Here is a 25564-nt window from a genome sequence, read left to right on the forward strand (position 1 = left end):
CGGGTGCAGCAGAACCAAGGACTGTGCACATCTGAGCCGCCAGCCTCTCTGCCTTCCCTGGGGAGAGCCCATCTCACGTCTCCATCCTGCAGCCGTGGGGTTGCCCCTCTCCCCATGCCCTGCCCACCGTGGGTCTGGCACTGGGGTGGGGGTTGTTAGCCATCAGGCTGCTGCGAAGGGGGTCTTTATCAGATTCCTTTCTAAACCCAGCCGAGCAGCTGGCAGTAGCATCTCTGTTAATGACTCTTCATCCCTCTCCGGCCCCGCAAGGATTTCAAAGTGCTTTACACAATGAATCAAACTCCCTGGGAGGCAGGGATCAACCATGTTACAGGTGGGGAAACTGAGGCACAGAGCAGGGGGATGCGATTGGCCCAGTATCACACAGCCCGTCAGTGGCAGAGATAGGACTAGAACCCAGGAGTCCTGGTGCCCAGTCCCCAGCTCTAACCACAGGGCCACACTCCCCTCCAAAAAGCCAGAAATAGAACCCAGGAGTCCGGACATCCAACCCTCCCTGTCTGTATCCCGGGGCTCTGGCATGGGGTGTGCTGCTCACGAGTGGGGGTGCCAGTTCCAGGGCAAATGGATCTCTGAGCTTGCCCCAGAGCCAGGTAGCAGGGCCCCCTCCCGCTTAGCTGAGCCCCTGAGCCAGGGTGTGGGGGACTGCAGGGTAGCTAACAACGCCCTGAGCATTCATTAAATAGTGTTATCAGCAGGTGCCGGCCATTTCCCTGCGCTCGGTGCCGCAGGCCGCCTAAGCAGCTTTAGCCAGTTAATACAAGGACACGACTTATTAACGGCTCTGCACGGCCAGGGCTGGACCAGCCTGGAGTCCATGATTAGCTCAGCGCAGCTGGGGCCTTTCCGAGGACGGGCTTTTGCTAATCCAGTTCCACGGCAGCATCAAAGGCAGCCACCCCCACCCGGCGCCTCTGGGGGATAATTTCCAAAGTGAATTTGCTGGTGCCACTACAGTTTGGATCCAGCGCTGCCTTATCCCCAACTCCCAGTGATGGGCCCATGGGGCGAGAGGCTCATCCCTGTGGATTGGGGCCCAGATCTCCAAATGAGTCAGGGCCCCAGATCTGCTGGTGCATCCCCATGGGTCAGGGGTCAGGATCTCACAGTGTGTCCCAGTGGGGCAGGGGCCTGGACCTCCAAGCATGTCTCAGTGAGGCAGAAGCCTGGATCTCTTGGCATGGCCCAGTGCGGCAGGGGCCTGGATCTCCTGGCGTGGCTCAGTGCGGCAGGGCCCTGAATCTTTTGGGGTGTCCCAATGGGGCAGGAGCCCGGATCTCCTGGGGTGTCCCAGTGGGGCAGGGGCCTGGATATCCCAGCATGTCCCAGTGGGGCAGGGACCCAGATCTCCCTCAGCTGACCAACTGCTCCAACCCTCTGTGCTCTGCTCAATGTGGGCCCCCCCATCTTGCATTGTAAAGCTGGCCCTGTAGGTTCAGAGCCATGCACTTTGATTTGGGGGCTGGGGGAATTGTTCTGTCTCTCAGCTCCTTCCAGGGGCTAAAGCTAGCCAGAGCCCATCCAGATGTGCAAGGTCCTTCCCCTTCCCATCCAGATGTGCAGGGTCATGCCCCGCACATGCACTCCCCACGCATCTACCTTTCTACCGTCCATGCCCAGCCAGCCCTCGGCTGCCGAGCCCAGCCGGGGGGTGAGGACGTGAGGGATGAATAGCGTTTCTGTTCAAATACTGTGTTCTTTCCAGTTGGCCGGGGGTAGAGCCGTGGCCTCCAGCCGCTGAGACAGCACGTTGGGAAAATAAACCCTGGCTGGGTTATTATTATTACTAAAGGGTCCCACTCCGGCTGTGCCCACCCCTCCCCTGAGCTGGCACCAGAGGGCACCAGCATCTCTAATCACTCGCTCTGCTGTGGAAGGGGTGGCACCCAGGTCTTGCAGCGCGATCCAGGGCAGAATTGGGGCCTCCCGCCTGTCCCTCAAGTTGATGCCTTGTGTCCAGCTGCTGGGACGCACCCTGGCTTCTGGCCAGCGTTAAACCAGCCCTGATACCCACAGCACACCAGGGAGAGGGGAGGTGCCAGGTTGGAGGGCAAGGCAGGGTCACCCAATGGGGACTAGGACAGAGCAACTCTGGGCTCAACCTCGCGTCCACAGCACCCCTCCCTTCCCCCTGAACTCTAGGGGAGGTCAGATCTCAGTGGGCTCAGGTCCATCTGGATTGGGGTCAGAACTTGGTGGATTCAGTCCATCAGCATCAGAACTTGATGGGTTTGGGTCTACCTGGATCTGGATCAGAACTTTGTGGGTTCAGATCCATCTGGGTCAGTACTTGATGGGTTTGGGTCTGTCTGGGTCAGTACTTGGTAGGTGTGGGTCCATCTGGATCGGGGTCAGAACTCGGTGATTCTGATTTGTCCCATCTAGTTTGAAATATCCCACCTGATGAGGTTTCCACCCCCGCCTGGCGACGATTCTGCTGTCTCATTAGACCCCCATCGATACCAAACACCCCCTGCTGACCCTCCCGAAGGCTGTCTCCTGCCCCAGCCCCTCTCGCTCTCACCCCTTGGACCAGCCTCAAAAATCAATCTTCCCTTAGGGTGGTGGCAACCACCCTTTGCCCCTGCCAGCGGGGTTTGAGCCCTGGACCGCTGCCCCTTGAGCTAAAGGAGTAACTGTCAGTTAGCAGCAGTTGTAGGATGTTATCCTTGGTGAGGGCTCTCCTGTCCCCCTCAGCCCCCAGTGCTGCGCTCAGACCACACCCTTCTTGAGTGTTATTCACCCCCATGCTCCAAGGCGCTGAGTGCCCAGCAGCTTGAGGGGCGGGAGGGTCAGGCAGATAGCTCAGGAGGAGACAGGTTGAAAAAGAGGCTATCAATCTCTTTGTTTTACTGCAGGGCTGGGGGGAGTTGCGAAGCGTGCAGCACAGGAATAGGGCAGCATCCCTTTAAACAGTTTGTGAACCCTCTAACAGCGCTCACCATGCTCTGGACTGTAGAAGATGCCACCCGGCTGCTGCTCCGGCCGTGTCTAAAACAAAACACGGTGAGCACCAGTAGAGGGCCTACACAGTATTAAAGGGGATACCAGCTTATTCCTCTGTACCACAAAAGGCTTTCGGGGGCGGGACTTCGCAGCCGGAGGGGAGGCCGGCTACAGAAAAGGCTGCAACCCACTAGCCTAATGCAAAACCCTGACTGGAAACAAACATTTGCCCCAGTCCGTACGTATCCAGCTCCCACCTCCGCTGTCCCACGCGCCTCCCGTCAGCGCCCACGCTCCATTTACAACCGGAGCGGCCTGGACTCTTACCGCAGCTCCACAGCCGGATTCAATCACCCAGACTGGCGTGGGGCGGGAGCAAGGCCGGGGGTGGGGGAGCTCAGGGGGCCCTGCAGATGTTTGCTTCGAAGTATGCGGTGATCTGTCAGGCTGGGGAGCTGTGCCAGGAACTTCCTAGCCTAACGAGCCCTGTCCCGCAGAGGGGCAGGGGCTGGGAGATCAGGTGCCGATGACCTTTGCTGGGGGGGTGGGATGGGGTTGCAAGAAACAACTCGGGCTGTGGGCAGGAGCCCTTGCGCTCGACCTGGAACCGCCTCGAGACCGATCCTGGGGGAGGCAGAGAACGTGACACTCAGTGGTTCTCAACCTTTCCAGATGACTGTACCCCTTTCCAGAGTCTGATTTGTCTTGCGTACCCCAGGTTTCACCTCACTTAAAAACTCCGTGCTTACAAAATCAGACAGAAAAATACAAAAGTGTCACGGATTACGGGAAAATTGCTTTCTCATTTTTCCCATATAATTCTAAAATAAATTAATTGGAATATAAATATTACACTTACATTTCAGTGTGAGCCTTGTTCACTTGCGAGACTTGTCTGAAGCCAGAGCCCGCGGCAGCGCGGCTGAAGCCTGTAACTCAGCTTCACGGGGGTCTCCTGTGGCCTGGGGCCCTGGGTCAATTGCCCTGCTTGCCACTCCCAATGCTGGCCCTGCATTTGCGAGCCCCCAGGTTGAGAAACACTGATCTAGATGAGTTGACTACCTCCTGGAAGTCCTCTGCGTGCCCCCACGGGTACATGTGCCCCTGATTGAGAACCACTGACCTAAGAGCCGAGGGCTAAGTCTCTTTACTGCCCTGTTTGCCCAGGGTTGTGAAGATCACGGGTGGGCCGTAGTGGATGGCTGTGGCTGCGCCGTGAGACTGAATGGGGGTGGGGGAGGAGGCGGTGCAGCCTGGCACCTGCTTTTGGGGGTCACTTCAGGCCTGAGGTAGTGGATGGCTGGGGCTGCGCCGTGAGACTGAATGGGGGTGGGGGAGGAGGCGGTGCAGCCTGGCACCTGCTTTTGGGGGTCACTTCAGGCCTGAGGTCATTTTCCCAAGAGACTTTTTTTAGAAGGCATTTAGGAGCCTGGCTCCTGCAGTGGGAGGAGACCGATGCAAGGAGTTCGTTTACTCTGCAGCTGGGGGTGTGACTGACACCTGTGGAGAGGCCCAGGGACCACGTGCTGCAGCCATGCACCCCAGCTGCTGGGGAGACGTACCCCAAGTGTCACTGCAAGCCAGCGGGGGCGGGGGGCTCTGGCTTCAGACGCCTCCATGCAAATAACAGCCCTGCAAAGGTGCAACCGCTGCCAGGTAAACCGCCCATTTGGCTCCCAATGTGAAAGGGCGGGGCTTTGATTATGTTGGGGGGGTTGGTGACTCAGTGAGCTTGGTTACCCAGAAACCACCCGGCCGTTCTGCCCTGTGATCTGCCTCTGCGATCTGCGGGGTGGGGAGGGAAGCAGCGGGCCTGAGACTCTGGCCAAGACTCAGAGGCCTGGGGAAGAAAAGAGCCCAGACGGATGGGACCTTTACGTTGGAAACGGGAGAGCAGAAAGTCATCCCAAGTGATTAATGACCTGTGAAGAATGATAGTGGTGGAAAAAGATGGGCGGCCAGCCAGGCTGGGCTGGAGTCTTCTCCTGCATTTGTTCCCCATCCCTCCATCTTCCATTTTCGCTCTCTCTTCCCACTGCTTTGTTCATCCCTGTTTTCTCCTTCTCTCTCTGGTCCCCCCTCCATTTTCCCTCTCAGATGCCTGGAGAGCCCCATAATCAGCCCTTTCCCCACTCTCTGCAGAATGGGCCCAGAAGATGCTGGGGAGAGCGGCTGCTGGGGTCAGACCCTGAGGCCGGCTGAGAGCAGAGCACACGGTGTGTGTATGGAGGGTTATTCTGGTGAACCCAGAAACTCCCAGTTTCCAGCCTCTTGGACTGATGCTGTGTTGGTATAATCCCCTCTCTATCAGTGTAACTCCACTCACAGTGGGGAGTGGGGCACTGCTTTAACTATGCAGCTACAGGATAGTATAGCCCTCGAAACCAGTAAGGTGCCACAAGTCCTCCTTTTCTTTTTGCGAATACAGACTAACACAGCTGTTACTCTGAAACCTGTGGTGTGCGATGCTCTTACATTGATTTAAACCTGGCCCAGCTCCTGCTGGGGAAATGTACAGATGCAAGTTAAACCGGGAGAAACAGTTTGACATAGAGACGAGCGTCCGCACCCAAAAGCTGAACTAAAAGCCATTTAACTGGTGCAGCTTCTGGCAGATCTTAAATTGACGGGGCGACGACTCTCTGTAACTGCAGCCGCAACACAGGGCCGGACCCACTTTAACCCCGCTGGTCTCAGAGGGCTGTGGGTAGGGGTTAGTCCCGTGGCTTAATGCACGGCTGGACTGTCCGAAGAACCTGCCTAGACCAGAGGACAAAAACTTTGCCTAGATAAGCCCTTCGTTTCCTTTGTAGCTTTCTTTGAAGGGCTTTAGCAAATGCATTTGGAAAGTCAAAAGGGCTCCTCTGCCCTTTCTCTTATCCACTGTGGTGCACAAAGGACATGGGTCTTTGCCAGCCCACCCACGTCAGGGCGAGACGTGGCTCGTCTGAGCAAACAGCAATTTGCGCCCCGCTTGGCCCTGGTGTAACTGATTTCCCAAGGTGTCTGGCCCACAGAGAAGCAGCCCCAAACCTCTGCAGGATTTAGAGCCAGGTGGTTTTCCTTTCCAGGAGCTGGGCTCGCTATTTACTGGCTGCTACTGTTGTAGTACCAGAGCGTCTCCCAATCTGTAATGGTTTTATCTTCACACACACACACACATCCCCCCGCTTGTGGGCAAGGCTAATTAATGGGAGTGAGGCATCCAACGACCTTGGAGAAGCTGGGCCTATGTCATGTGCCCAAGGGGACACAGGACGCTGGGGAAAGAGCAGGGAAACAACCCTAGCTCTTCTAAGTTTGAGGCTACCGCACTGACCACTGGGCCATCCTTCCTCCTCTCCCTGCGCCCCAGTGACAAAGCCGGGCTGGGCCCTGGCTGCCATCCAGCCCCCCGGCAGAGCTGTCACCGTCCAGGAGACGCACTGTGCGGCCTTTAGCCAGGAGCTCAGCCACCACGTTCTCGTGTTCCCGGGGCAATGCCCTCCGGTCCTGGCTACGCATCATCCCACGGGGCTAGTGATGATGCAGGGAAAAGCTTGGCAAGAACCGAAAGCTGGACGTTCAAGCCAGACCCATCCCAAGTAGACCATGATTGGCCCGCGACCCTGGGGTAAAGCCGGAGTAAACAGGAGGCAACGGGGTGAAAGCAGCTTCCCCCGCCCAGCCCCTCCCCCTCTGTATTATTTCTGCTCCCGGCCAATATTTGGATTTCTGCTGGACGCGGTGGGAGTGGGGACGCGAGGGGAGGGGCTCGCACAAAAAGCCCTTTGTTCCCTGCCCCACTGTCAGCCCCAAGGCTTTGCCAGCCAGGGCTGCCAGGCGAGATGGGGCAGCGAAAGGCCAATTGCCGCACGTCCCAGGGGGCAGGGGGGAGGGAGCCATGTGGATGGGGGGGGCGGGAGGCGGGGGGACCTTTGGTGATAAATCACCCCCGGAGCCAGCAGCTCTTAGTAAAATAAACTGTGGAAAATGTTAAAAAGCCTTGGCTGCTCCCCCACCCCACCCTGTCCTGAAGCGAGGTGGGGGCCGGCAGAGGGGGGTTAACCCTTTGCGGGGTAGCATGCAGCCTGCAGGGTGGGGAGCTTGGGCAGGACTAGACAAGGTGGGCATTCGATTCCCCCCCCACAACCCTGTTTCATTAACGAGCCCTGGGAGGGTTTGGACATTCAGCAGTGACGCCAAAATGCCCCGGGCCGGGCCCCCGGGCCCCAGTACTCAGAGCCAGGCTGGGCTAGCGGATGGCTAGGAAATCTTGGAAACAAACCGGGGTTAGGGGGCAGGAGCCCAATAGAGGGCGCTCTCCCCTCTGAGTCAGTGCCCCGCTAGGGGGCCCTGTGCTGGGGGGGGCGCTGAGGGGGCTCAGTAGGTGGCGCTCTCTCCTCTGAGTCAGTGCGGGGGGGGGGGCAGATGAGCCCCCAAACCCCGGTCTATCATTAAAGATCCCCCAGCAATCTCCCCAAGGTTGCCGCCTTCTGCAGGCCGAATTCCCCAGCAGTCCCCCCGGACGCGATATTTTCTTTCCTGTCCCATCCCGAAGAGCGAGCGCCCTGTTTGCCCTGTCTGTGCCCGCCGGGCACGCGCCTACAGCCCTCCGTGGGCTCCTCCGAGCTCCAGGCAGCACACGCTGCCAACGATAACGTGTCTTTGGTTTCTCTGCGAGCCCCCGGGCGGCTCCCAGTGCGGCCCCTGGATCCCAGAGCGACCCCCGCTGGGTCCCCAGCCTGGTGTCTCTCTGGCCCCTTGCCTGGTCCATGCCCTGGGGTCAGTCCCAGCTGAGCGGCTGCTTTTCAGGAGGGCAGCTCGCCCGTGCCCAGAGCTGGGGTTGGGGTGCACGGCCCACCCGCCAGGGGCACTAGTCTGAACCTACCATCCCCACTAGCCTCATGCTGCTTCACCAGCTTGGGGGAGGGGGGGCAATGCCCTGATCTGACCCCTCCCCCCCCGAGAAGCCCCCTTAATCCCCCTCCAGGATATAGTAAGTCCCACGAATGCTTGTCAGCCTCCCCATGTGCTGTGGGGGGTCACCCAGGCCGGCCAGGGCCCACCCCTGGGGGCAGTGGGGCAGCTTCCCCACCCCACCCTTTAGCTGTGCCCTGGGTAAGCCGCATTTTAGGGCTGAGCGGGCGCTGGGTTGCCACCAGGACACCTGGGGTCTGTTTCCACGGGACAATGGCAGGGAAAGGGGGCGACGATCCAGTCTGGGAGCTCTCCGGGGCCAGGCCGGGCTCCCACTGGGGCTGCCCGGCGCACGGTTTCCCTGTTCTTGGTCGGGGCTCGAGGCGCGGCCATCGCCCGCGCGCGGGTTCTCCCTGGCAGGGCCGCCCTGAACCCCGGCTCCGTGTCGTTGCAGTGCGGGGCTCCCAGCGCTGCGAGCTGAACTGCCGCCCGGTGGGGTACCGTTTCTACGTGCGGCACACGGAGAAGGTGCAGGACGGCACGCCGTGCGAGGCCACCTCCCTCGACATCTGTGTGGCTGGAGAGTGCTTGGTAAGTGAGGCGGGGGTGGGGGCGTGTACGTGCAGGGGGGAGCTCTGTGCTCTTGGACAAACCCCCCCCGCCCCCCCGCCCTGGACCCACTGCTCTAGGCCCTGTCTGTGGCTGGAGTTGAAGGGAGAGGGGCTGGGGAGGGGGAACAGGGCAGACTCTGGCCGGGAATGGGGCATAGGGACGTCTCTGGGTCTGAGCAGCAGGCTGGGAGCCTGGACTCCTGGGTTCTCTTCCTGTCTCAGCCACTGACATCCTCAGTGACATTAGGAGAGTGGCACCCGTGCTCTGTGCCTCAGTTTCCCCCTTGGTGCAAAAGGAGGGAGCCATGGGGCAGCCCCCGGGGGGATATACAGAATCTGTGATCCAAGCCCCCGGGGGAAGGACGCTGTGGGGGAAGCCCAGAGCCCGGCCCCACCTAGCAGCCCTCGCCCACCAACTCAACTCCCTCTGCCCTTCCCACGCACCCCCTTCCCCTCTCTGATGGCCTGTCCCATCTCCCAGCACCCTCCCCGCCCTGCCATGTACTCCTCCCTCGTTAACCCCTTCCTCCCTGACCTTGAGCACTGATTGCATGGGTGTGGGGGTGTCATTTATACCCTGTGTTTAACCCCCAACTTTAACATCTGGCCCAGTGTGGGTCCCCCTCCCTGCCTGGCTCAGCTGGGCTCTTCAGGGGTTGGAAACCCCTGTGCCCCCCAAAACTGGACCAGCTGCTAGGCTGCCCCTAGGAGCAGCAGCACCTCTTGGCAGAGCAGGGGTGCTCCCCTGGCTGCAGTCGGGGAGCCCCCCTTGCTCTGGGGTCCCTCTGGGGAACAGGAAGGAAATGGGGGAAGCGCTGCAGAGGGGCCTGTGTTGGGGAGGGGTGCGTGGGGGATGGGGCCACTGTGGTCACATATCTCTAAGCTTACGGAGTCCGGCTGAGACCTGGGCGAGAGTTGGGGCGGCCCCCTAATTTAAAGCAGGCCCTGGTTAGTTTCTCAGGGGCTCACCCTGGTTCGTTTCTCTGGGACTCACCGCCTCTCCCCATGACAGGCTGCTCCAGGGCCTATTCGGAGAGGTGCGGGGGGGTCCCCCGGGGCTAGGGGGTCGGGCAGTGAGTGTGTCGGGTCTCGGCCCAGCTCCTAGCACGATGTGGGTTTGCTCCCGCCTCTCCAGGCCACCCTCCAGCCAGGCCAAGCTTCGCCCAGGGAGGGGAGGCCCCGGGGCTCAGTCGGAACATGGCCAGGGCACTGGGGTACTTGTGCCACACATGGGGGGGTCTGTTCTGCACAGGGATCACGGGCAGGGCAGGAGAGCCGGGGGGCTGGCAGGGATGGAGCTAGGTGGCCAGAGGGGAGGGCCCTTGCCGCGGCTCCGTCCCATCCCAGCTCACATGCCTGTTTCTCCCTGGCCTTCGCTCCGCAGAGCCCTGGCTGCGACGGGATCCTGGGGTCCAACCAGACGCTGGACAGCTGCGGTGTGTGCGGGGGCGACCACTCCACCTGCAAGCTGGTGGTGGGCAACTTCAGCGACTCCAACGTGCCCATCGGCTACCACAAAATCCTCGAGATCCCCCAGGGCGCCACCAGGATCAACGTGACCGAGATGACCCGGAGCCCCAACTACCTGGGTAAGGGCTGGGTGGGATGGGATGGGATTGGGAGGATGGGTCCCTCTTGGGACTTTGCTCGTCACACCAAGGGACTCTGCACTTGCACTGGGACTTGTGCAAGCTCGCATGCACACACGTGCGATATACACACACCCCGGACTCACACATCTTGCATGCACACACACCTTGCACGCGAGCATGCACACACGTGTCTGTGTGCCTTATATGTGCGCACCGCTGTTGCACACACATTTTGCACAAGCATGTGGCTTACATATTGCCTGCACACTTCACGCACAGGTATCACAAGCACATGGGCACCTAGCTCGCCTACCTTACACGCTCACGTGTCTCATATATGCACACCTGGCACGTACATTTTGCCTGCTCGCTCCTTGCTCATGCCCAGCCCACATGCACTGCCTGCACACCTTGCACGAGCACGCTTTGCACAGATGCATTGCACGTACGTGCCTAATACACGTGCACCTGGCATGTACCTCTCCTGCATCACCTGTACACTTTGCACATGCAGACCTCGGGCACGTGCCGCACATGCACACCTTGTGTGCACACGCCATATCCTCATGCAGGCACGCCGCACCTAGCTGTCACACACCCGGACACGTCACACCCAGCTTGCACGCACACCCAGCTGAGATGAGGGCAGGCAGCTGTCCTGCTCTAGGGTCTCGGCTGATCGCCTGCATGGTCAGGAAGGGGTTTGGTAGATTCCTTCCCATGCAGCTCTGTGCTCTAGGCAAGAGTATCCTCTGGCGCACCAGGTGTTGGCGCTGGCTAGGGGCATGAGACAGGGGCAACGAGCAGCTGCGTTGGGAGAGCCTCTCCCAGGCTTGGAGGAGTTTGGGTCCAGATTGGCACTTTGCCGCTCAGGCCATTTTCTGATGGGATCTGGGACAGCCAGTGCAATGCACCTACACTTGTGTGCAGAGAGACGTGCACACACATGCACAGGTACACGGATACATGCACGTGTGTGCACCTACCCACGCACTCGTTCGCAGACGCACCCACATGCAGGCCAGGCTCACGGACACACGGGTAACCTGAAACCCATCCACTGCCACAGACCCCTCCATACGGGCACATAGACCCACACATTCACACACACACACACACGTCCTGCACAATGACACACAGAGATGGGCACGCAGACATACACGTGTTCACTGACACACACAGTCGTACACACACCCCTGTACCCTGACACACGCTGACATGCACAGACACACGTGGACACTGACGCACACAGACATAAACACACCCACACCTGTACAATAAGACACGGAGATGTGCATACAGACATACACGTGTCCACGGCAAACACAGACATATGTACCCCCCCTGTACACTGACACCCACAGACATATACACACCCATGTACACTGACACGCACACAGACATACACACGTGGACATTGACACACATAGATATACACACACACACACCCCTGTACACTGACATACACACACATACACACCCTGGTACACTAACACACACACACCTGTACACTCACACCCACACCCCAGTACACTGTCACACCCACCCCCTTGTGTGTGGTTTTTGGGAGGGGGGGGAGGGGGTGAGAGAACCTGGATTTGTGCAGGAAATGGCCCAACTTTATTATCATGCACATTGTGTAAAGAGTTGTCACTTTGGATGGGCTATCACCAGCAGGAGAGTGAATTTGTGTGGGGGGGTGGAGGGTGAGAAAACCTGGATTTGTGCTGGAAATGACCCACCTGATGATCACTTTAGATAAGCTATTACCAGCAGGACAGTGGGGTGGGAGGAGGTATTTTTTCATATTCTCTGTGTATAAATAAAGTCTGCTGCAGTTTCCACGGCATGCATCCGATGAAGTGAGCTGTAGCTCACGAAAGCTCATGCTCAAATAAATTGGTTAGTCTCTAAGGTGCCACAAGTCCTCCTTTTCTTTTTACCCACCCCCTTGTTCACTGACACACACCTGCACGCAGATTTATACAGGCACACCTGTACACCGACACACAGAGACATGCGTGCAAAATCTACAAGGACATGTGCACACACACACACACACACACACTGAGTGCACCTTTCACTAGCATGCAGGCTGCCCGGGCTCCCCGTTCTTGCCAGGTTGTGCTGTGACCCCAGCCCCACAATGCGGCAGCTCTCCCTGTGCCCCGGAGTGTGGGCTCCAGGCCCGCAGTCCATGCAGAGCACGCCGGGGTCCCAAGCGAGCACGGGGGAAGTCCTGGAGCCCCAGGCTCAGGACGCTGACGCAGCCCCTCACCCACTTCTGTGCACTGCAGCCTTGAGGGGCCGCTCCGGCAAGTCGATCATCAACGGGAACTGGGCAGTGGATCCCCCCGGGCGCTACGAGGCGGGCGGCACCGTCTTCATCTACACCCGGCCGGGCCACGAGGAGCCCAGCGCAGGGGGAGAGTCGCTGACGGCCGAGGGGCCCACCACAGAGCCCATTGATGTGTATGTGAGTACGGAGGGGGGCCAGGGGGGCTGGAGAAGGGGGCCACTGTGTGCCGTAGAGGGGAATGGGGGAGCTGGGAGGGATTTTGGACCCTGGGACCCATGGGGAGCAGTCTAGGGGTGGGGGGGTTCCTAGGCTCGGGTGGGGGGGGGGGGATCCTGGGGAAGGAGGCTCGCAGAGGAGCAGCCGGCTGGCTCCGAGCATGGCAGGCCATTGCTGGCTGTGGCGGGCGAGGCTCAGAGACCGGCTGGGCGGCCTGTTGAATGGTGGGTGCCTCTCACCCCTGGGCCCCCTGCTCGAGCCGCTCTCTGTCGTCTCCCCCAGATGATCTTCCAGCAGGACAACCCTGGCGTCGCCTACCGCTTCTTTCTGGCGGGGGCCAGACCCGACAACCCCGCCCACGAACCCCCTGGCCGCCGGCAGGACGTCAGTAAGGAACCTCCTATCACCCTCCGGACGCCCTTCCCCCCCGTCAGCCCTCAGGGGCCCTTCACCCTCCATCATCCCCTGGGGCCCTTCACCCCCCCGTCACCCCTGGGGGCCTCCCCCCATCACATCCCTGGGGGCCCTTCACCTCCCATCACCCTCCAGGGGGCCCTTCACTCCCTCCCCAGGGGGCCCTCCCCCCCCCATCACCCTGCAGGAGCCCTTCTCCCCACATCATCCCACGGGGCCCCTTCAACCCCCATCACCCTCCAGGGCGGCCATTCCCATCCACCCCTTGGAGGCCTCCCCCCATCACCTCCCAGGTGGCCTTCGCCTCCCTAACACCCCCTGAGGGGCCCATCCCCCCTGGGAGGCCCTCCCCCCCATATCACCCATCGAGGGCGCCCTTCTGTTCTCCCCTCCAGGTGCCCTGACCATGTTGTCGCCGAGCGACCAGCTGGTGCCGCCCACCTCCTACAATCACCCCATGGGGACCCGGCACCGGGCGCCGGCACCGGCCAGCCAGTCGGGCAGGACCCCCGGGACACTGCAGCGTAACGTCCGCGTCCCCCCACTGCCGCCCCCACCCGCCCTGCCCCGGCCCCAGCCGCACGACGTCTATTGGAAACGGGTGGGGAGCACCGACTGCTCCGCCTCCTGTGGGAAAGGTGAGCGACCCCCGCGCCCCGTCCCCCGCACAGCCTGGCCCCTCCTCCGCCCCATCCCCCCACGACCCACCCCAGTACCCCCATCCTCCCCACTACCTGTCCCCTCCTTCGCCTCATCCTCCTGATTCCTGTCCCCTCCTCCGCCCCGTCCCCCCACGACCCACCCCAGTACCCCCATCCTCCCCACTACCTGTCCCCTCCTTCGCCTCGTCCTCCTGATTCCTGTCCCCTCCTCCGCCCCGTCCCCCCACGACCCACCCCAGTACCCCCATCCTCCCCACTACCTGTCCCCTCCTTCGCCTCGTCCTCCTGATTCCTGTCCCCTCCTCCGCCCCGTCCCCCCACGACCCACCCCAGTACCCCCATCCTCCCCACTACCTGTCCCCTCCTTCGCCTCGTCCTCCTGATTCCTGTCCCCTCCTCCGCCCCGTCCCCCCACGACCCACCCCAGTACCCCCATCCTCCCCACTACCTGTTCCCCCGCAACCTGTCCCCTCCTCCTCCCCATCCCCCACGTCCCATCCGCTCCTATGCCCCATCCCCCAAGACATGTCCCCCTGATCCCCATCCCCGCCATGACCCGTCCCCTCCTACACCCCGTCCTCACTCCCTGTCCCCCTGATCCCCATTCTGCCTCCTTCCCATTCCCCCACTGCCCTTCCCCCCACTCCTTGTCCCCTGCTCCCCAATCCCATTGCCCCATTCCTCCCTGCCTCCCTGATGCCCCCCCCTCGACCCCCAGCCGGGTGCATGAGCAAACTCTGTGGCTTCCCCAACAACTCCAGCAGCCCGCAGCAGCTCACTCACCGCTGCAAATGCTGCTTTCCCTTGTGTCTATGACCCCCAGGTTATCGGGGGGCCTCCCAGCCCCCGCTGTCCCCCCCGGCCATGTCTATGACCCCCAGGTTATTGGGGTCCCCCTCCCTGCCCATGCTGTCCCTCCGACCGTGTCTATGACCCCCAGGTTGTTGGGGTCCCCCTCCCCACCCACGCTGTCCCCTCGGCTGTGTCTATGACCCCTGTGTTATATGGGGCCTCCTTTCCTTCTCCCTTCCATGCTGACAGCCTCTCCCCCACACCCCCCGCCGTGTCTCTGCAGGGCTCTGGCAGCCTGTATTCCGGTGCAGCACGCGCCACTCCCAGGAGCAGGTGGGGGAGGAGCAATGCGCCGATGCCCCCAAACCGCCCGCGCCAGACGAAGCCTGCAACACGCAGCCCTGCCCGGCCTAGTGAGTGTCTGCGTCCCCCGGCCTGGCCAGAGCCCTCTGCGGGGAGCCAAGGACACAGGGCCCTGGGCACGGAGGGCAGGTCCGGGGCTGTAGTGAGTGCAGGTCTCCCCCAGGACTGTAGTGAGTGCGGGTCCCGCCCCGCCCCGCCCCCCGGGGCCGTAGTGAGTGTGGGTCCTCCCCCCACCGGGGCTGTAGTGAGTGCGGATCCCGCCCCCCCCCCCCCCCGGGGCTGTAGTGAGTGTGGGTCTCCCCCCACCGGGGCTGTAGTGAGTGCGGATCCCGCCCCCCCCGCCCCGGGGCTGTAGTGAGTGCGGGTCCCGCCCCCCCCCCCCGGGGCTGTAGTGAGTGTGGGTCCTCCCCCCACCGGGGCTGTAGTGAGTGCAGATCCCGCCCCCCCACCGGAGCTGTAGTGAGTGCGGGTCCCGCCCCCCCCCGGGGCTGTAGTGAGTGCAGATCCCGCCCCCCCACCGGGGCTGTAGCGAGTGCGGATCCCGCCCCCGCACTGGGGCCGTAGTGAGTGCGGGTCCTCCCCCCCCGGGGCTGTAGTGCGTGCGGGTCCTCCCCCTTGGGGCTGCAGTGAGTTCAGGTCGTCCCCCGTCCCCCCCAGGGCTGCAGTGAGTGCGGGTCCTCCCCACCGGGGCTGCAGTGAGTTCAGGTCGTCCCCCGTCCCGCCCCCGGGGCTGCAGTGAGTGCGGGTCCTCCCCCTTGGGGCTGCAGTGAGTTCAGGTCGTCCCCCGTCCCCCCCAGGGCTGCAGTGAGTGCGGGTCCTCCCTACCCGGGGCTGCAGTGAGTTCAGGTCGTCCCCCGTCCCCCCCCGGGGCTGCAGTCAGTTTGGGTGTGTCCCCCCCTGGGGCTGCAGTGAGTGCGGGTCCTCACCCCCGGGGCTGCAGTGAGTTCAGGTCATCCCCCGTGTCCCCCCTCGGGGCTGCAGTGAGTTTGGGTGTCCCCCCCGGGGCTGTGGTTCCCGCGGGCGCCCCATGTGCAGGCTCCCACGGCCACAGGCCAGGGCCTGGAGTCTGGAAGGCCGCGGTGCCCAGCCCGGGCTGACCCTGACTCTCTCCGGCCGCAGCTGGGACGTGGGCGAGTGGTCGGCCTGTAGCAAGTCCTGCGGGCCGGGCACCCAGCACCGCCAGGTCCTGTGCCGCCAGACCTACGCCAACCGCAGCACCATGGTGCACCCGCAGCACTGCGGCCAGCTGGACAAGCCCAGCCCCACCCAGCCCTGCCAGCTCCGCGTCTGCAGCCACTGGGAGGTGCGCACCAACTGGAGCGCGGTAAGGACGGGCCGGGGCTCGGGGCCGGGGCTAGCGCCGGGAGCTGGGCACGGAGGGGGGCGGCCCCCATGCGTCAGGGCCTGACCTGAGCCCTGGGCGGGGCTCGAATGTGGAGGGGGGATAGGGGGCGGGAGGGGCCATGGGTCTGATCTGGGGTGGGAGGGGGCACGTGGGGTAGGTGGGCCCATGGGTCTGATCTGGGGTTCCTGGGAGGCGGTGCTGTGGAGGGGGGATGCCTCGGGGGGGGTGCCATGAGGGAGGGGAGCCCCTGGGGGGCAGGACTGTGTGGGGGGGGGGGTTCCCTCCCATCCCATACAGGGAGGCGTTGTCGTGGTGACACCAGTCTCCATGGTGACACCACCTCCGGCTCCGCCCTCCCCCCAGTGCTCGGTTCTGTGCGGCCTGGGCCACCGGACCCGCCACATCCGCTGCATCAGTAACCGCGGCGACCTGCTGAGCGATGGCGAGTGCAACGGCAGCCACCGGCCCCCGGCCAACGAGGCCTGCGACATGGGGCCCTGCGTGCGCAGCTGGTTCCACAGCGACTGGAGCAGCACGGTCGGTGACCCCCCCCCGGCTCCGCTGGTGCCCCTCACTCCCGACCCACAGCCCCCTGCTAGCCCAGCCCCCCACCTCCACCGGTGCCCCTCACTCCCGACCCACAGCCCCTGCTAGCCCAGCCCTGGGAACCCCCCCGCTCCGCCGGTGCCCCTCACTCCGACCCACAGCCCCTGCTAGCCCAGCCCTGCCCCATCCCAGCTCTGCTGATGCCCCTCAATCCCGACCCGCAGACCCCTGCTAGCCCAGGCCTGGGCCCCTGGAGCAGGGACAGCCCAGTCATGCCAGATTTTGCGGTGATCTTGCAATGCTGAAGCCCTTCCACTAGGAACAAGGTTGAGGCCCAGCAAACTCATTTCTCTTGTGACCTGAGATTCTTGGGAACCCCCCAGCCTGGCCCGGATAAGTTCAGTGGGTTCCTCAGGGGATTCCCCATAGGAGAAGCTCCCTGCCTCAGGGCTGGGGCTGCGGCATCCCTGGGGTCGGGGGCCAGGAGGGGCTACGTGCAGACCCTGGCCTGTGGCTCCCTGCCTGGAGAAGCCCAGCCATGGCTTCCCTGCGATGCTGGGCAGTGCTGCCTTCTAGCGTCCCAAGGCCCCAGGAGTGCAGCTGGGTGGATCTGCTGAAGGATGGATAATAAGCCCCATCAGCCCCCCCTGCCCCTTGCAGGGCCCAAGGAGCCATGGGGCCAGTGAGGGGTGGATCCCTGTGTAATGAACCAAGGTGCAGGGGTCTGAGCCGTCCCAGGCTAGATAGCACCAGGCCCCAGGAGTCCTACGCTGGGAGGTGCCCCCGGCCAGGTTCCCTGATGGTGTCTCTCTCTCTCTCTCCCATCGGCCCAGTGTTCGGTGGAGTGCGGGACGGGGATCCAGCGCCGCTCTGTGGTCTGTCTGTCCAGCTATGCCAACGGGCAGGTGGAGGAGACCTGCGCAGGCACCAAGCCAGCCGACATGCGGGCCTGCAACAGCGGGCCCTGCCACCGCACTGTCAAGTGGTACACGGGGCCCTGGAGCCAGGTGAGGAGGGGTGTGGGCGCCGGGCCGGGCTGGGTGGGAAAGCACCCTGCTCTTGGGGCCAGGCCTGGGGACACTTCTCTGCAGCCTCCTGGGATCATTTGCACTCAGCATGGGGTATGTGTGCTGCACACGCGTGTGCCAGGCAGAGCAATCAGTGCTGCGTGTGTGCGCTCACGGGCCCATACGTAACAGTCAGTGCTCTGTGTGTGTGTGCATATGTATTGGTGTGTATTTGTGCCCATGCATAACAATCAGTGGTGTGTGTGTGAGACACATATCCAGCATACAGTCCAGCCTAACGAGTAGCTGTGTCACCCCTGCCCTCTAACCTGGGGGCCCTTTACACTGCTTGGCGTCTATAGCCTCCAATCTGGACCGCTCCAAAACAACCTCCGGTGTGCAAGTCACTCCCAGCTACGTCTGTGTGTGCTCCAGCCAGACACACCTTGGCCCTCACCAGCCTTGGCTATACTGCAGGGTGACCCCAGCACTCCCCTGGTCCTAGATTTCCCCCCAGAAATGTATGTCCTGTCCTGCCCGGCCCTCTGCTGGACAATACAAGCGAGTATAAAGTCCCTCCATTTATTACTAGAAGTGACATGCACACATCTCGTTCCCCCAAATGGAGTTTCGCAGACACTTCGATTCCGACACGTGGATTAGATAAACCAATAAAACAAGTTTATTAACTGCCAGGAGAGAGATTTTAGGTGAGTTACAAGTCATGAGGCATAACAGTCAGAAATGGATACAAGAAAAGTAAAGAGAAACACTGCAGGTGCCTAACTTCGCAATCTCTGTTTAATTCGGGGCAAGGTTTACTCCCCACGTGTTCTCTGCCGTTTTACTGAAGAAGCTTCTTAGGCCAGGAGCCCTTCCCCAGTTCAATGGCGGCTTCCTTTGTCCCTCTGGTGCAGAGAATCGATGGGCAGAGAGAGAGAGAGAAGGGGAGCCTTGGGGTGTCTGTCCCCCTTTTTACAGCATCTCCCCTCCTCTTGGAAAACATTTCTGGCTGAGATTCTGGCGACAGAGAGTCTGTGTGGAAGGATGTTCCCTGCTGCTTTTCCTCACCTGTTTGGGGTTTCTGTTTCTACCCGCCCTGCTTGATGTCTCTGTTTGCTGCTTAAATGCCAATTAAGCAGAGCCCATGTTCCTTTGTTTGAGACAGGCCTGTTTGCCGGGCTCCCTTTGGACCATGTGTTAAGATCCCCATGCAGTTGGAATCTATCGCTTCACAATGTGGCCACCCATATTTTATCAGGACAGTATTGACCAGCAGACAATGACTTTTCTGATGATACCTCCCAAGGCATAACTCAGTACCCAGATTGTTACAGTAGTGTGCAGGGTGTGCACATGGGGACATTCTGTCACGGGGTGTATGGCTCCCCTGGTCTGTGTTTGCACTCGCCAACCCCAGTTTTGCCCTCCTGGGGGCCAAGGTCTCTCGCAGACCCCATAGGGACACACCGCAATTCCAGGAAGCACACAGAGCAGCAGCTGCTTTGCCAGCGAACAGAGACGGAGAGATTAGCGTCTCCCATGACCAGCTGGGCTGGTCCCGCTAGGACATGCCCTAATGACGAGCACTCCGGGTGGGACGTGGGTGGTGGGTGGGTAGCGGGTGGGTTTTCCCTCAGTGCCGGGTGGGTGACATGCAGGAGCCCTGCATCCGATAAAGTGAGCTGTCGCTCACGAAAGCTCATGCTCAAATAAATTGGTTCGTCTCTAAGGTGCCACAAGTCCTCCTTTTCTTTTTGAGTGCCCCCAGTGGCCTGAGCCCTTTCCCTCCCCTCCCTTCCCCCCCGCAGTGCTCGGCGGACTGTGGCACCGGTTCCCAGCGGCGGGACGTGATCTGTGTCAGCAAGCTGGGCTCAGAGTTCAACGTGACGGAGGCCTCAGAGTGCGCCCCCCTGGAGAAGCCGTCCTCCCTGCAGCCCTGCACTGGAACTGCCTGCGACGCTCGCTGGTTCTCCACCTCCTGGAGCGCGGTGAGAGCCTGCAGGCCCCTCCCTGACAGACCTGGGCTCCCACCCCCAACCCAGGCCCCTGCCAGCTGAGCCTAGGGAGACTCCCCTTCAGATGAGAGCCATACAAGGGCTATGACATGCAGTCGAACCATTCCGATCCCATCCACTAGAGGACAGTGCAGTACGTGCCCTGTGGCCATGCCAATCTGGTTGCCCATTTTTCCAGGCCCTGGAGGTTTGGCATAGCATGAGTGGCTATTCGTTTGCCAGATACTTGAGAGGCAGCGTCTCCTGCAGGGCCGTCAGGGAAAAGTGGGGGCTCAGCTTCACTCAGTGCGTCGGCTCTAAGCTGCCCCCAGCCTCAGGAAGCAAAAAATGGCATAAAATGGCATAAAAAATCCCAGCATAAAACCTAGTGTCCTGGCCAAGTCGGGTTGTCCCCTCCCCCTCTCTCCCCGTACAGGCCCCAACTTCACTTCCTCTCTTAAACTGCTGTTCAACAGCTGCTGCACCCAAACCATTTCAGCATTGAGTGAGCCCTGTGCAGCATTGCCGAGTGGCTGTTGCCAGCTGCCACGCTCTGCACCAGAGGTGGCTGCATCTCTGTGCTGGGTGGGGAGGCCGATTCCCCTGCACAAAATCTGCAGAGCAGTGCAGGGGTCCTTATGGTTCGGGGGGGATGTCGGTCACTCTCCTAACCCCCTCTCTGCCCCCGCAGTGTTCCAAGTCGTGTGTGGGGGGAGTCCAGGTGCGGGAGGTGCAGTGCCTGACCCAGAACAAAACCTTCAGCAATCTCTGCCAGTCGGACCTCAAGCCCATCAAGAAACGTTCCTGCAATACCCAGCCCTGTACCCCTGAGCTCGGTAAGGGATGCCAACCGCCTGTGTGGTCAGCCACCCCCTTTTCCACCCCACTTCACCCCTGCCTGAGTCCATCTGTATACCTCTCCTCTACAGTGCCCTAAGCAGAGAGCAGCCAAAGGGAGCCCAGGGCAGGGGGAGTGTCTAACAGGGGAGGTGGTGCAGACGCTGGGGCCAGGACCTGGTGCAGACTGATACGGAAGGGATGGACTCCCTGAGTGAGGAGTGCCCCTCCCAAGCCTCATGAGAGGTGGGGGCTTGGGGTATGAGCAAAGGACTGGCAACCAGGACTCCTGGGTCCTATTCTCAGCGCAGGCTAGTGATGAGAGCCAGGACTCCTGGGTCCTATTCCCAGTGCAGGGAAGGCTAGTGATGAGAGCCAGGACTCCTGGGTCCTATTCCCAGTGCAGGGAAGGCTAGTGATGAGAGCCAGGACTCCTGGGTCCTATTCCCAGTGCAGAGAAGGCTAGTGATGAGAGCCAGGACTCCTGGGTCCTATTCCCAGTGCAGGGAAGGCTAGTGATGAGAGCCAGGACTCCTGGGTCCTATTCCCAGTGCAGGGAAGGCTAGTGATGAGAGCCAGGACTCCTGGGTCCTATTCCCAGTGCAGGGAAGGCTAGTGATGAGAGCCAGGACTCCTGGGTCCTATTCCCAGTGCAGGGAAGGCTAGTGATGAGAGCCAGGACTCCTGGGTCCTATTCTCAGCTCTGTCACTTTTCTTCTCTGTGCCTCGGTTTCCCCTTCTGTGCAGTGGATGATACTTCCTGCCCCGCCCCCATCTTGGTAAAACCCCTCTGAGAGCGAGGGCTGCTCCCTGGGTGCCGAGCAGTGATGATGGATTGGAAGCCCGCCAAGGGCGGGGGGTGTGGGACCAAACGGGGTTTCCCCACAGCGTTAACCCCGAGTGCGCCGCACCCCCGGCTCCTCACCGCTCCCCTCCTCTTTGCAGACGAGAACTGCAGGGACAAGTACCACAACTGCCCCGTGGTGGTGCAGGCCCGGCTCTGCGCCTATTCGTACTACAAGCTGGTGTGCTGCGCCTCCTGCACGCGGGCCGTGGCGCGGAGCAAGGACTTGCAGAGCCGGTAGCGGCGCCGGCCGGCCAGAGACGGGGGCCAGGCTCTCGCACGCTCATCATGCGGATGGGCGTGTTCCTTGGGGAGGACTCGGACGGACCTGGGCTGCTCGTCCCCCCCAAGGCCACCCCGCAGCATGTGGGGAGGGAGCAACCAGACTGTGCCCAAGAGGCCGGAACGGCTTTGAACGAGGATCATGGCCAGGCCGCATGCCTGGCTCATCCCAGGGCCACACATCTTCCCTGTCGCTGGAGAGGCCAGTTCCGCTCGCAACTCTAGGGCCCAATCCTGGGTGGAGCTGAGTGCCGGGAGTTTGTCCCCGCTCACTCCAGCAGAGGCAGTCCTGCCCAGGATCAGGGCCCTTGTGTGTTACTGACCAATTCTGCGTACGGGCCCAGTGGTGAGGGGAAGGGGCCGCCGCAGGCCGCAATACTGACTGCTCCCTGGGGCCGGGATGCTGTAGGGCCCCGCCCCCGGCCCGGCTGCCCCGTCATCACGTAGCCCCACAGGTGAGCCCGGAAAGCCCGCCACCCACCCTCCACTGGAAGGAATTGGTGCTTCCTGCTGGGTAACGCGACTCCCAGCGCTTCCACGGAGCCTGACCCTCGTGTTGCCTGCATCCCATGGAGCTGCGAAGCCCAGTGGTGCCCCGTGCCGGCCGGCCTCGTAATGGTGCAAAGGGACCCATGTGCTACGTGTCCCACCCCAGAGCCTGGCCTGGGCGTCATGTCTGAGGCCTCCAAGCCCCCTCTTTGGGCATGGAGGTGACACAACTCAGAGGCTGGGGGAGCTCCCAGTCCAGCTTCTGGCAGACACAAGTCACCGCCCCGATTAGCACCAGGCCGAGGACCGAACGGGCAGCAGGAACCTGAACTCCCCTCTCACCCCTAGGGGGTGCCCCTGCACGTGGGGAGCTTGCCCTGCACACCCAGCTCAGCAGCTTCTGCCGGTGCTGACGTGACCCCTGAATGCGTGTCAAGCTCGAGTGAGTCCCCTCTAGTTGTTTCCCCATCAACTTCCTTCCCTGTCCCTGCTTTGTCTGGGGAACTTACAGAGCAAACCTCCTCTGTAGAGCCCACGCCCCCAGGACGTCTGCATGGGCTGGCTGGCTGGCTGCTTTGGTGATAGCGTCACTGAACTGCTTCTCCCTCATGTCTTTCTGCTTCTCTTGAGACCAATGGGATTCTTGCTGTTAACTTCATGGGCTACAGATCAGCCCCTAGATTTCCCTTCACTTTTATTGTCCATGTGTAATCCCCACCTGCCTGCTTGAGCTATACACAGGATTTGAACCTGGGAGCTTCAGGAGAGAAAAAAAAAAAAAGCACACACGTCTACCAATTGAGCTAAAGCATCACCTCTCTTAGGCAGTGTCTGTAGTAGACCTTTAACCTCTTGTGGACCAGCCATTGGACGACAACATGGACACACCATGCTGGAGCATTGCAGGGCCACATTTTATGAGGCTGGGTGAAGAAGAGGGTAGCAGGGGGTAGAAAACCCCTGACAAATAAAGGCATTATATTAAAGACATTTTATAGAAAATTTTTACTGCAAAGCCATTCAGAGTGTCCAGATTATATAAATATATAACTATATATTATAAAGATTGTATCTGGGTTTTTTTGTGCAAATCTAATTTATTTTGTATTAAAGATGAGCTGATGTTTCCCTGTGGGCTTATATTTTCCCCCCCTTTTTAAGAAATATGTTACTTTTGCCAACTTGAAGAACACAAAAAAGAGTATTCAGGATTAGTTACCTGGTTAAGGGTTGGTTGGTGCAGAGAAATCTTAGATGGGAGGGGGGAACTGGGGCTGGGAAAGACTGTGTAAAGAATAATAATGTTTTATTATTGTATTACAATAGGATCTAGAGTCCTCAACTGAGTTTGGGGCCCTGTTGTGCCAGGCATTGCATAGGCTGAGTGAGAGACAGTCCCCAAAAGGTTACAATCTAAAGCCCTGATTCAGCAGAGCGCTTAAGTCAGTGGAGCATGAGCTAACAGAGAGCTGGGCATCAAGACACCTGAGACAGCGGTAAGAGCAGGGAGCCAGGATGGTTCTGATTCACATGCTTGAAGTTAAGGGCATGTTCATGTGTGTTGCGGAATTGGGGCCTTAGACTCTGCGCTCTGCTTGGCTGGGATGGTGGCATGAGCCTGGTGAATTTCACTCTCTGTCAGGGACCAACCTGGCTACAGCATCATTGCAGACAACAATGGGAGACAACTGAATTTTGCTTCTGAAATGGCCACTCCCCAATACGAAGAAAAAGGAAGCAAAACTGAACAGCAACAGTGACTTCCTGAGCAATGGCAGGAAACAAAACATCTCCAGAAGACTCACTCTCCACAATCCTTTAACCCTGACATACAGCCCCAAATACGCTGACCAGCTTTGCAGAACTTCTGAAAAATTGAGGAACCTTCACCAAGACCTCACGTACTCCAAAAGGGACCCTCTCAAACAAGAAATCAGTGTATGGTGCCACACATGGGAAGGAAAAAGATCAGGAATCCTACGTGGAGACCATGCAAGAAAACCAAAACAACTATCAACTCCCTCTGATGCCAGCCATCCAACACAAAACAAAACCGTGGAACCAACTCCAAGAACTCCACAACCCACAGAACACCACCTCCAGGAGAAACCAGGGCACCAGGACCCACGTGGACGCTACATGACACCCCAACATCATCCATCTATCAAGACCACCCGTATCTGGAGCTGAATTGTCTCTACTCTACAAGGGACTGAACTTTGCCCAACTGCAAAATCTGGTATTGTACTAACGTCGAGAACTAGAGGAATTCTTTCGCTGACTCTGCTTCAAAGAATTTCACAACAATAGCAACACCACCCACAACTATCACGTCCCCACCGACAGGTCATAAGGGAAAAGAATCATATGACCCCCCAGTAGACGATATCACGCCATCATCATTACACTGATTGTGTCAGGGAAAAAATTGAAATCCTTAGTAAAACATCACATCCACCCCAATCTCTCTACCACCGAGAGAACAGCTACACAGTCCCTGAAAGCTAACCACCAGATACGGATCAAACCCGCATGCAATGGGGGCACCATTGTAATACTCAACCGTGATGACTACGTTAACGAGGCCAGCCAACAATTCTCTGACGCCGCCTACTAGGAAGAGATCAGAGAAGACCCCCACCACAAGTCACCCAGGAATTTAATCATCAAATCCTTCCCCAAACTACTCTCAAGAGAAACTCTACAATCTCGTTCCCCACAATTCCACCCCAGGGACCTTCTGCATGCTTCCCAAGAGACACAAGAGACCCCAGGCAGACCCATCATATCTGGCCATGGCACTCCTACTGAAGGAATATTGAGACCCATAGAGACCATCCTCAAACCACTCACCTCACAAAGGGCCAGCTTCCTCCAGGACACAACTGACTTCCTCCAAAATCTCCCAACATTAACAACCTCCCTCAGAACACCATCCTTGCCACTATGGAGATTACTTCCCTATATGCCAACATCCCACACAGTGATGGCATAGCTGCCTGCCTCAAATATCCACAAGACAATGGACGACTCTCAGATATCCACCCCAAACATGTCGCCAAAGTCATCCTTTTCCTCCTCACCCATAACAATCTTGCCAAGCTCATCAGCAGAAGCAAGCTCCCCACAGACCCACTCAGAGTGGCACCAGACCCCGCCAGAACAACAGATGCAAAACCTACAGACCTGTCTCCACTGCTACAATGATCAACACCTCCCACAACACACCTTTCAGAATCCTTGGGTCCTACACATGCCCATCACAACATGTGACGTACCTCATCCAGGGCACTAAATGTCCCGGTCCCAACTATGTGGATGAAACCAGACAATCACTACACTCTCAGATGAATTCACACAGGAAAACGCTAAAAGACACAAACACCACATCACCTGTGGCTA

The 25564-nt window shown here is 59.9% G+C and overlaps 1 protein-coding gene across 3 annotated transcripts in view; it reads left to right on the forward strand.

The window, feature by feature from the left end:
- Positions 1-23226, forward strand: part of ADAMTSL4 (ADAMTS like 4) — a 59996-nt gene extending 36770 nt beyond the window's left edge. For all 3 annotated transcript variants that reach the window (XM_084614118.1, XM_084614120.1, XM_084614119.1), the window contains exons 8-19: positions 8321-8457; positions 9862-10066; positions 12367-12545; positions 12867-12972; positions 13394-13636; positions 14736-14865; positions 15935-16139; positions 16524-16697; positions 17540-17713; positions 19525-19704; positions 20402-20546; positions 21493-23226. In XM_084614118.1, the coding sequence (XP_084470244.1) occupies positions 8321-8457; positions 9862-10066; positions 12367-12545; positions 12867-12972; positions 13394-13636; positions 14736-14865; positions 15935-16139; positions 16524-16697; positions 17540-17713; positions 19525-19704; positions 20402-20546; positions 21493-21632 (2018 nt within the window). In that variant the 3' untranslated portion in view covers positions 21633-23226. The remainder of the gene's footprint in view (positions 1-8320; positions 8458-9861; positions 10067-12366; positions 12546-12866; positions 12973-13393; positions 13637-14735; positions 14866-15934; positions 16140-16523; positions 16698-17539; positions 17714-19524; positions 19705-20401; positions 20547-21492) is intronic.
- Positions 23227-25564: the final 2338 nt, after the last annotated feature.

This window comes from Lepidochelys olivacea (genome assembly GCF_965140295.1).
Source record: "Lepidochelys olivacea isolate rLepOli2 genome assembly, chromosome: 24".
Taxonomy (NCBI): Eukaryota; Metazoa; Chordata; order Testudines; family Cheloniidae; genus Lepidochelys; species Lepidochelys olivacea.